General features: G+C 38.0%; 2 protein-coding genes across 2 annotated transcripts in view; both read left to right on the top strand.

Moving 5' to 3' along the window:
• Nucleotides 1-1,318: 1,318 nt before the first annotated feature.
• tcp11l2 (t-complex 11, testis-specific-like 2) lies at nt 1,319-10,315 on the top strand. The gene is made up of 10 exons (XM_058625885.1): nt 1,319-1,433; nt 4,012-4,192; nt 4,483-4,615; nt 5,256-5,376; nt 5,561-5,784; nt 5,894-6,030; nt 6,439-6,617; nt 7,298-7,479; nt 7,577-7,749; nt 7,930-10,315. The coding sequence occupies exons 2-10, from the start codon at nt 4,024-4,026 to the stop codon at nt 8,190-8,192; spliced, it is 1,581 nt and encodes a 526-aa protein (XP_058481868.1). The 5' UTR covers nt 1,319-1,433; nt 4,012-4,023; the 3' UTR covers nt 8,193-10,315.
• A 1,075-nt stretch (nt 10,316-11,390) lies between these two features.
• apaf1 (apoptotic peptidase activating factor 1) overlaps nt 11,391-12,056 on the top strand; it is a 43,539-nt gene continuing 42,873 nt past the window's right edge. The window contains exon 1 of the mRNA XM_058625409.1: nt 11,391-11,542. The gene's annotated coding sequence lies outside the window, so the exon portion shown is untranslated. The remainder of the gene's footprint in view (nt 11,543-12,056) is intronic.

Below are 12,056 nucleotides of genomic sequence, written 5' to 3' on the forward strand. Positions count from 1 at the left end.
TGCCACAAGGGGGAGCGTGTATCTTTACAGTTAACTACATTAAAAATACATAATAATGTTATTCTCTCACACGTGTTGTGACGTAGACAAGTTGACAGATAGCTAACAAGTCCAAGAACGACAGAGTCCAGTGTTTATCTTTGAGAACCTTTAGTAATATTCACAGAGAATCCACTTAACATCTTTCCTTCTCTTCTCTTTTTTGTAAAACTGTATAAAATAACACAGAAACAGAAATGTTCAAATAAACATTGTGAATGGATTATTATGTTACATAATGTTACCTGTCATCACTTCACACACACACACAAAGATAGCCCACATAACAGCATGTAAACAAACAGGCAAGCCTATGTAAATAATGCAGAATCACAAATTGCACATAAACTCGACCTACACATGGAATTTTAAACAGTGCAAACACAACACAGGTCGATATACCAGCACCGAAGGGGAGAGGCGCTAAAAATCACGTTCTTCCTTAAACCCCGATACGAGCTAACTTCCGGTAAGTTACACAGAGCGCGCAAGCTAACTTGACATAACAGTATTTATACAATCACACACACACACGCGCGCGTCTTCATGACAGACTTTAGACAGGCATGAGACCTACAGACGATGCTTCCCGAAAACAACATGAGACGACACGTAACTCCGCGTAATTCTCCGGTGTGAAAATAGCATACACTCGACTGGCCGTAGTAAAGAGCGACGTCAGAACTGCAGCGCGCGTAACGGCGGATATCACCTTCAAAATAAAACACTCTTCAGATTTCCAGACGATGAAACGTCACAAATGTCCAATTATAACAATTCTGTGACGTCATTAGTTTCCACAATGGCTTTGCCATTTTTATTTATCAAAAAATACACTATATGAAAGTATTTTCTACAGTTACAATAATACCATTGAATAGCAGTTGCTTTTGTTCAAGATAGTGAGTGATAAGTGCAGTGGAGTGTTTTATATCTACTAGAAGTAGTAGTTAATGTTGTTTAATTGTGGTTGAGTAGGATTCAGTAGGAACTAAAATATGTCTCTATGTTGTTATTGTCCCTCTCTCACACATACACGCGCAGTGTCGGAGCGTACCATTTCAAGGAAGTGTGGTCACCGTTTTCATTACATATATATGTTCTCTTATTCAATACACAATTTTAAGCAGAGATAAACAACGGATATATGATACGCCTTAAGAACATAGGTGGATACATGACTATAAACGAATAAAATGGGGGGTTTTTGTCTTTTTTTGTGTGATAGGGGAAACCTCCCCTATCTGTGCGAAATGGTCTCGCCTGTTATGTCCTCAGAGCCAGCTGGGGAGCGAAGGACCTTTAAAAAACGAAGACTTCAGTACGACGACGGATCACCCTTCAACATTCGACTGTTTCTACTGTCATTCTTCTTTTCCGGATAGTTCAATGAGGTAAAACTCTAGTTTGTAATGTCCATTTCACTCTTTTTGGGAGTGTGATTAAATCGGCGGGTTCTTTTTTTAGCGTCGTTTTCGTGAATGTCTTGTTTTTGCCATGGGAGCGGAAACTTGTACGCAACCGTCGAAAATGTTGAGCCAACGTTTCGGGGCTAATGTCAAACAGTTTGAGTTGTTGTTGACTGGAAAACGATGCGTCGAAGCGTTTGGTTCAATTACACGGGAGCTTTCCTAAAAGTTAATAATGATTTTCTGTCCGTGAACCACAACAAATGTTAGTTAACCTTTTATGTTTTTGTTCAAGTACATGCCCTACTGCAAATGTGCATGGCGTTCGTGTTTAGGTCTGTGCCCCATGTCACGTGTACCCACATCTCTCTCGTGTGAGGGTAGTTGTTTCCCCTTTCTTTTCCTTGTTATTAATGCATGTGCTCAGCTCCGTGTAAGAGAATGACAGACAGCAGCTGCAGCCAATGGCGACAGTCCCCGTGCAGTTGGATCCGCCTCCCTCATCCACTGCTTTGTTTACATTCTGCTGCAGTCACGATACACAATATTATCACGTTTCGTGATTAAAATACTGTCACATTATTGTGTTGAATTGTGTTGAATTTCCATTATCAGAGAATCCTTAATATTTACAGATAGATAAATTGTTGATTTCAAACTTGTCCAACATTTACAATTACAACCCATTTCCATTTCCTCCTCATCACATGTTTGAAAAAGAGTTGGCAGATTTACACAATATTTTACACAAGTTCTCAGTACAACACAAGAATATGTATAGTTTTAAACACTACCATTTCAATTACTGTCCTGGGTTAAGAACTGCTGTTCTTAATCCTTATATTTAATTATTTATTTAAAATTAGAAATAAAAAATATTAGAAATAGCTCATTAAGGAAATAGAAACATTTAAATAAAGGCATATTTTCATTATAGTTAATATCACAAACCATCAGGATAATGACAGGAACTTTTTGTATCATCCCATATCTTCCATATTGTATAAATATTGTTCATGTTTGTGCATGTTTAATTCAACCATTCCTTCATTTGGACACATTATAGTATAAGTCAGTATTATGTACATGAATTAAACGTGTCAATATCATTATAAATATCTGTGAGTACAGTCGCCAATTTAATGTTAAACATTCAGACTTCGGCGTGTTTGTCTACATTTACCTCTGCCCAACATTCACATTACGTATTACTTATTCTCACAAGGAAGCAGTGAATGACAGCCGACCTCATTTATGAAAACTGGCCTCGATGTTAAATCTAGCAGATGATGTAATGAATGAGGTCCGGACAGGGCCACATGGTTATCGCACACAAAACCAAGACCCATCCTCCTCCTAACCCCTTGGGCTATCTTTAAACCAAAAGAGCAGAGAGGGAGTGTGCTTTCATTTTTGGCAGCAGATAACTGAGACCAGAGACAGCAGCAGGAACACCCAATGGTCTCTCTGTATGGGTTAGATAATATTAGAACAGCACAGGCCTTAATAGAACACTAATGTGTCTTTTGTTTGTTTGTCATGTTAGGAACAAAATGCACTTGTTAACTCACAAAATGCACCTTTCTTATTCTAATGTATTGTGTGGTCAACAGGAGACATGCGGACTGGTGTAACAGGATCGTTTTGTCTGTTGAGACGCCTTCTGTTGTCCCATGTTGCCTTAGAGACACAATAGGTCAACACACAGTGTCCCTGTTTAACCTAAAGAGACACACAGCGATTTGTTAAAGCCTAGTTTGCTGTGTAACATTATCAACCCCTGTGGCAGTAAACACTATTTTTGACACAAGTATCAGGGTAGTTTTCCTGCTGTGTAACAGAGGGCCTCATCTACTAAGAAATAAATAAATAAATGGCAGAGAGCAATTAAGTATATCAGGCTTTAGCAAAACAGAAAACAATCCTTTTACAGGCTTAACATTTGCTACACTGCACAATGATATATCCATATTATTCCTACCGTGTGGCATTATGGGGATCAACATTTAAAACAAAGCCAAAGTTAATCATTTCAGCGCAGACAGAGCCATATGCATCAATAATAAGGTGGGTTATTAGGACACTACAGATGCATTGTTTATTAAAGGGGCTATATGTAAGATATGCAACTGGAGTTTAAAATCCAAATTAATTGTTATTAATGAAGCTGTTATTTATTTAATGAAATGTAATTTTCAACTTTATCCAATACATTGTCTTATATGCAATTCCTTTATTTCCAATATGCTGAAAGTTGATGACTTGATTTTACATAAAATAATGCAAATTAAAAACGAATAATAAGTCACTCCCAGACAGTTAACAAAAGTTCTGCTAAAGACAGCAAAACAAATATGATTTCAGGGACAGAGTATAAAAAGAAGATGCATGTATATTGTTGGAGTTACGTTATGGAAAAAAAAAATGTGTTATTTTTGAAGGTAAGTCGATTTAAAGTGTGTGTGTGTGTGTGTATACACATATGTGCATGCATGTATGTGTGTGTACATATATGTACCAAATAAACCAAATAAAAAAACCACTAACAACTTCTCATGTGCAGCTGTGACCCAAGATGCCTCTGAACGACGAACGACCCAACTGCACTTCCAGCGGTGAGGACCAAGGCAGTGATATAGAGTCGATGTCAGAACGCTGTGATAGCATGACGTCGACCAGTGACCTGGACTGCTCCCGTGAAAGCTTCTCCAGTGACTGCTCCAGCAAGCACTGCACACCTTCATGTGAGTTTGTGCCCCCAGTCTTCAAAGCCATCAAACGACCTCATATTCTGACCATTCTGTGTTTTTGGCAGTTCCTCACAGCTTAGTATAAAAATCGGTCTAGTCTGTTAGGGCTGGCAATCCATTCCATTCCGCTCTATGTCATCTGGGATTGACTGTGACCCTCATGTGGAGGATGAAGTGGTAGACAATGAATGAATGTTAACTATGGCTTTTTGTTCTGTATCTCTAAACAATGGTGTATTGTAAGCCCTTGTTAGAAATATCAATTTAACAAGTATTTCCCACAGCGAGTCCACCCAAACCTTTAACCCTGGAAGAAGTCATGGAGTCTGCCAGAGACCTCTCCAGTCTCAGTCTTGCCCATGAGATCACTGTGAACCACAGCTTCCACATTGAGCCAATCAGTTTACCTCAGGACAGGTAAGATGCAACATCTTGATTCTTACTTTCTTTGTTTTTTAAAAATATTTTATTGTGAAGCCTAAAGTTCCATTATGTGAAATTTAAGTTTAAATGATATTCACCTGTTTTATCCTTCTTCTTTTTTTATCCCATTGAAGCACAACCTAGGCAATCTGATGAAGAAAAAATAGTTCACCAACTATATAAACACACCTGAGCAAAAAGTACTTCAAATGTTTCAAGTCTGATTTAATTTGTGAAATTTGGAACAGTCACAGTTCAAAGTTCACTCGTTTTTATGTACAAAAAGAAAAGAAAAAGCATTTTGTACCTATTTTGTGACTTCTGCACAATTATTGTTACTTTATATCATGCCGGAAAATGCGTTATAAATTGAATCATAATTTTGACTCAACAACATATAAGAAGAAGAAAAAAAGGCCTGAATATGTGACTTATAAACACACACCCCAGGATGTCCATATAAGGAGTTGTGTATTATTCCCATGGTAATTTACCATGTGTGCACCTGCAGCACAGATCTGTGCAGCTTGAGCACTTAAGGTTTAAGTACAATATTGAGCCATATATATATATGATGTTGCATTTAGCTGCAATCTTTGGTCAAATACACAGCTATTTTCTTTTTTCTTTTTAGTTTATGGAAGTTAGTTCGAGACAATGTCCACAAAGCTTTCTGGGACATCCTGGAGTCAGAGCTGAACGATGACCCGCCTGAATATGGCCAAGCCATAACACTCTTGGAGGAGATCAGAGAGGTCAGCACTATATAGAAAGCACAGTGTTCATACACTTAAACGTTCCTTTTGTCACTGCTTCTCCTTATCGCCACCTCGTCTTTTGTGAGCGATACATATAGAAAATGTAATAATTGACATTACCGATTAGCTGAGCGATAAATAATGCTTTACAAAAATGATAATCCCTTTTGTCTTTTGACAGATCTTACTGTCATTTCTCAATCCCGGTGCCAATCGAATGAGGACCCAGATCATGGAGGTCCTGGACATGGACTTGATTTGTCAGCAGGCTGAACACGATGCTGTTGACATCCAGGGACTTGCCTCCCACATTATCACCACCATGGGCAAGATGTGTGCACCGGTCAGGGATGACGACATTAAGAAACTGCATGAAAGTACAGATAATATTGTGACACTCTTTAGGTAAGCACATTTAACATCACCCACAAAACATTTATCTGACCTTAAATATTCATTACCAGCGGCAGTGACACTGAGGCCTCACAGTGGCTGGATTGTTTCTTCACACTAGGGAGATTTTTCGTGTGCTGGACTTGATGAAGGCAGATATGGTGAACTTCACCATTGTTAATCTGCGGCCTGTGCTGCAGAAACAGAGTGTTGAATATGAGAGGGCAACGTTCCAGAACATCGTAGAAAAAACACCCAGTAAGTAAATTCAATTCACTCCCTTAGTCAGGTTAAAATCTTACTTCATGTCACAGCGGTGAGCAGGGCCCTGATTCACATCTGTACAGTCTGATTTTTTTAAAACTTCATCAGCGTGTGTGATGGAATACAGCGTGAGTGAAGCAAAATCCAATCACATGCGATGACACGTGACGCCATGTCATAATTAGTGCACGGTACACATGCGATCACATCTTTTAGGATGGATGTAATGCAGGTTTGAATGGGGTCAAAGTTACGAAAGGGTGTAATCTACTGCATTACAAGTTTATGTTGAGTGGGATGTCTTGGTGGCAGTAAACACAATATGACGACATTTTTAAACACAGTATTTCATGAGATGATGCATTAATATAGCACTATGTATATTTAATTAACTCTCTTCAGATGCTCTGAAATATACCACCTCCTGGATTAAGTCGGTAGTAGGGGAGCTGTGGGCCAACATTTCAACAGACCAGACTCAGGGGAAAGAACAGAAAAGTGTGCCTGGGCCTTTCCAGATTCTCAGTGTGGCCTTTCTCCGTGTCCTCACATGGGACTACAATAAGAGCCCTCTGCCCGAGGTAAGGCTGTGAAAGCTCTGGAGTTCATGTGATTCAGTTTGTTTACACTGCCATGGTGGCAAGAAAACCTTGTTTGTTGTCTCTGAATATAAACTTAGCACAAAAAGTTAAATAAAAAAATAGCTGCAATAGTTAATAGCAGAATAAGCTGTATGGCACTGGCAGAGATTTGGCAAGTTTTTTTATGGACGCAACTCACATACTCAACTCTGCTGCTCAACTCAAAAATGCATTATCATTACAAGTGTGCCACCATTTAAAATGGAAATAAACGGGCGTTCCACTGGTATAAGATTTACTGCCAAGAAGCATCGTGTGCCATGCCTGGATATGACCTAATTGACGTGCTGAGTGTCTTCTTTGTTCATCAAAGTCAGAGACAAAAGGCTTTCAATCAAACACTCATTTATGTTCTTTGCACTTAGTGCTCAATTATTTTGATGCAATTACAAACAGACATATCAGTCACAACACAACAAACCAGTGTACTGACTGTCACAAACATTTCTCTTTCTCTCACTCTCTTTGACAGTCTAGGTGTCTCCTCTTGAATCTGAATACATTGTGAATCACATTTTTACTGTGGCTTCATTTATATGCACAGACATATGTCTCATTTAAAAAAAAAAAAAAAAAATCAAGCTATCTGTTAATATTGCTTTCTTTTCGTTCTCTTTCAGACCTGGATTACAGACGAGATGCGTCTTCGAGAAATTCAGTGGAAGCTTCAGCAGTATCAAGCAGTGAACGAGGTGCTGCTCATTGTGCACAGCACCATTGGTGGGCCCGTCCAAGGTCTGTCCATCCTGTCTGACCACCTGAAGAGGATGACAATGGTGCTGTTGGATGGAATGCACAGCCCGTCAGTTTTTTTTTTTTTTTCCATTTAAATACCCAAATTCTTAATTTAATCATACAACTGATTGTAAAGGCTGATCTGCGGTCTACTTTATTTCCAGGGACTTTGATCTAAAAGAGGCACTAGAGGGCATCAGTGTTCAGATCTGTTGTGAGCTCAACAAGTCATTAACAGAGAGGAACTACCCTGCACTGACTGCTGCGTTACAGTCCACACTCACAGGCCAGATCTGCAGCATCACCGAGAAGGACAATCCCATCCGATGTTTAGTTGGTAAGAGAGACGCAGCAGGAGTGACTGCCTGTTTTAATTTGAAACAAAAAATACACCAGTGTGAGACTACTTGTTAATGTCAAAAGGAGAGCATGAAAATTACTTTTTACACAATGGAGACGATAATAAAGCAAGAGCGCTAGCATTTTCTAACCTTGTCACTCTTTAATTTCTGTGCAGAGGACCGTGTGCAGCAGTACTTTATGGCTCTCATCTGTGATCCTAAACCCCAGGCCAAACTTGAACAGGTACCAGCTGGCTTGACTGCGATCAAGCCTGAATTGGCCTCAGTCGGAGAAAGGTTCATCAGCCTGGTCAACTACAACAAATCGGTGTATGGACCTTTCTATGCAGATATCATCAGAAAGCTGTTGTTCAGCAGCAACCCACCAGCAGGAAACCAACCCCAGAGCACGGCTCAGGAGTCTATCACCTCAGAGTAAATCCATACTTTGGCACAGGCTGTTTAGAACTCTTTTTGCAACTTGATATGGCTGAATCCAAGTAGGTACCACAAAGAGCCACGCAGAACTACACCTCTGTTCAGCCAGTGAGCTCTAGTAGATGGAGTTACTTTCAGTGTATTACAAATGACGACAAAGTTTCTACCACTACATTGTGCAGTGTAGGCACCATAAGGGCATCATTAAATGTGACCTCCATCATAAGTGATAAATGTTTCTCCTATGAACATTCACAGCTGAACGGTGGTGGCCCTACATTGTGAGTTTGTGCATATTCAAACTGCTGTTGTAAAGAGGGAATAGGGCAAAAGGGCAAAGTATAGGATGTGTGAGACATACAGTAAGCTTTATGAAGCAAAGAGGAATACAATTACAGCAATATATATAGAAAATAGAGTAGCATTTAAACTATGGTTAACTACAACAAACTAATGCAAAACTGGATCCACTTTTTCAAAACTCTTCATACAGTCTGGGTTACCAACATTCATCGTAAGCAACCGGTTAATTTCACTTTCAAAACTTACTGAAATCTCAATAACACTTGATATATGTGTTGTCCTGGCCAAAGAGAAAACCTGTGTGCCAGAAAGAGACTCCCCGTTTCCCACAACACAAACCATTTTAAAGGTTTATTTAAAAAACAGTCAAGATGTTTGCTGGGGTTCTGGCTGTGAGTAGTTCACGGGAACGTACACCTGGCATCATGTACTGGAATGTCTCAATGTCTCAAGCCAAACCATACTTCTACCAGGATCGACCCACACACTCAAACACATGAATCAATCATGTGTACACCTGCAGCCCATCACACACTCAGGCTTAGTCCACACGTAGGCAGTTTTTTTTTTTCCTTCCCTGGTTTCAAAAAAAACATCTTCACCTACATGGAAATGCAAAAACCCACTGGTATGTGCTGTCAAAAGCCTAATTTTAGGAAATAGGAGTTGTGTGGTCAAAATGGAGTTGTGTGGTCTTAAAGTCAGCTCAGTCGACCATAAACAATTCAATCAGAAAGCAAACCTAACACACTGATCGGAAGACATGAAAAACAGGTAGTATCACACAAATTGCAAACTTTCACTTTTGCAGTTTTATTGCTTTTTTTCTAATTTTCACGTCAGCATTTCATTGTACATTTAGAAATGGCAACTAAAAGAGTCTGTTTGCTAATTAGATAATGTTTCCATTTGTTTGCATTTCAAACTATGATTTTGTAGGTTTTTTTTGGAAAGGACGGTGCATGTTAATGACCGTTTCAAGAATGTCAACACCACAGATTATAGTTTTAATTTCTTGTCCCCAAAGTTGTTAAGATAAAATTACAACAATCACAGTTCACACCCATACAGCACATGTCAAAGTAGTTCATTTATACTCACCCATGCAGTTCATCAGTACAATATTACTTATTATAATATAATATAATATTAAGTACTCTGTAGGTAGTATTGTATTTTTGTCAGTATGTTTACTGCAGAAATCTATGAAATTTGCACCATCCTGTTTGATTTTTTTTGTTTTTTCAAAACTTTGTTTGTGGATGAACACAGATTTATTGGTCATGGACTGAATTTTGTGTGCAAACGATAGAAAACTGTCCACACTTTGGTCCACATTGTCTTCTGTCTTCTATGGTCGGCTAAGAGTTTTGAAAACAAGACTATAGTTTTGACCAATGCATGCTAGCAACTGTATTGTCAATGATATGTCAAAAGATTTTTGATTTCATGTCTGCATGAGAAGCATTGTGTTAGAATTATGTCTTGTTAGTTCATTTGTTTGACATATGTCTAATGTTGTATTCATTTACTTACAGTATATTCTAATAATGGAATACTTGTCACATTGTTTCATTTAGTATGATTGTTATGTTTTGTGGTACTGTAGTTGCTACAGTGTTTCTATGTTGACTGTTGAAACCCGTTTTTGATTGAAAGGTGCTGAACCTGGAGGGATTTTTGTGCCCAAAAAAATTCCAGGAGATCCAAATAAGTAAAAGTAAAGAATAAAAAAAGCTATTTTATCCTCTAAAGTTTACACAAAAAGTGGGATGTTGTTCTTCTTTTCCATAGTTAATATAATAAAAATAAATCATCATACCTTGTTTGTTATGTTGTTTATTTGACAATGTTCAAGTGTCAGAATACAGAACATGGGCTGAACCATTTCATATAGATATCGAATTGAATGACAGTTAAAATTATTCCTATTAAATTAAATTAAATTAAATATTTGTGCAGGTCTGTGAGAAACAAAGATGTTTTCTGTAGAATATGATGTGTATAGGCCCAGACAATATTTAATCTAAAATGTTATCTAATAGAGCCAAAATGTGTCATTTGGCACATTTTGGCTCTAAGAAATATTATGCCTCCTGTGATTTGAAAATTGCAGTAGGCCATATTGTGATTTTGATAAAATTTCCATTAATTATTCAGCCCTACTGTTAATCTATGGAGGACGATGAATGACTATAAATAAAAAAAGAATTGGTAAATAAATACAGAAATAGATGAATAAGTTGAGATATAAAAGAATAAATGAATGAATAAATAAATAAAGAAAGAATAAATACAGAAATACTGAAACAAAAAAATGTATAAATAATTAAAATTTTATTTTATTCACCCATTATTCATGTATGTATCTTGTTTTATTTATTAATTCATTCATTTATATCAGTATTCTTTCTTTATTTATTTATTTATCATTATGTCATTTCCATATTAATCTCTCTGTGGCCACAGAACAACAAACATGCTCTCATTTCTTTCTGTCACTAGGCAATAATGGTGCGTTTCAAATGGTCTCGAAACAAATCTGTCGAGTACGACTTTTATTCATAGACACTCGTTTTTTACGGAAATGTAATATTTAGGGGGCGAAAATAGTATCAATTAAAGAAAATTCACATAAACACGATCTTTTGAAGACAGTAATATCACAATTTCGCCTAAATAATGTTTTTCTTTTCTTTTTTTTTTATTAAACTCGTAGCAACGAAATGGTCAAAACGCATTTTTACGAACATCATATGTGGTCCATGAAGGCAGCATAACTTTGCCCAGTTACAGATTATCCGGTCGCGTGAGCTCATTGGACACGTGGTGCAAATCTCGCCACACCATTGGCCACCTCACACCGGGGTAGTTGTTGTTGTTGTCAACCCGGAAGCTCCCTTCTTTCAAAATTGGGCGTGTAGTTCAACGTAAATGCAAAGACAGAATTTTAATTTGTACTCTTTGGATATTTGACAACGCGTCGTTCTTCTTACGTACGCGCGCACGTCAACAAATACCGTCCTCGTTGAAGTTGAGAAAATAGTCGTAAGTAGCTTCGTGCGGTTTCTTTCTTTGTTCCACTTGTGGGTTTGAATGAGAGTGAACTTGTCTTGACAAGTTCTTACATGACCAGTGAAAGTGTGTCGCTATTACATTTGTTACCGGGCGTTATGTCTTGAAGTATCTGTGTTTTAATCAACATTTAGTTAGAGCCTCTGTAAAGCTATTAATAAGTGTTTGCCCTCGCACCGTTTTGCTCATATTAGACGCAATATTATGAATAAATTAATCCATAAAGCGGTTGTTTACCAGTAAAAGCTACAATGTAGAAGGTAGAATCCCTCATATTGACTGTGACGGAAGAGCAGACTGTGACGTAGATTTGTAAATGTCACTTCCGTATGGGAGAGATTATGCTCAGGCTTCTGTCAACAGCTGATCATTTCTCTCGCCACTGTTTAGAACTTGTTTTGGTAGTTGTGTCAGCTAGTGTTTAGTAGGAAGGGACGGAATGGGGTCATAATCACTGGATCGGATATCAGACGGATAAAAATATAAA

The sequence above is a fragment of the Solea solea genome, chromosome 3 (genome assembly GCF_958295425.1).
Source record: "Solea solea chromosome 3, fSolSol10.1, whole genome shotgun sequence".
Classification (NCBI taxonomy): Eukaryota; Metazoa; Chordata; class Actinopteri; order Pleuronectiformes; family Soleidae; genus Solea; species Solea solea.

Coding starts and splice junctions, on each gene's coding strand:
- tcp11l2 (XM_058625885.1), top strand. CDS start 4,024: ATGCCTCTGAACGACGAACGACCCAACTGCACTTCCAGCGGTGAGGAC. Junction 5,377..5,560: donor TCTTGGAGGAGATCAGAGAG/GTCAGCACTATA, acceptor GTCTTTTGACAG/ATCTTACTGTCATTTCTCAA. Junction 6,618..7,297: donor ATAAGAGCCCTCTGCCCGAG/GTAAGGCTGTGA, acceptor GTTCTCTTTCAG/ACCTGGATTACAGACGAGAT.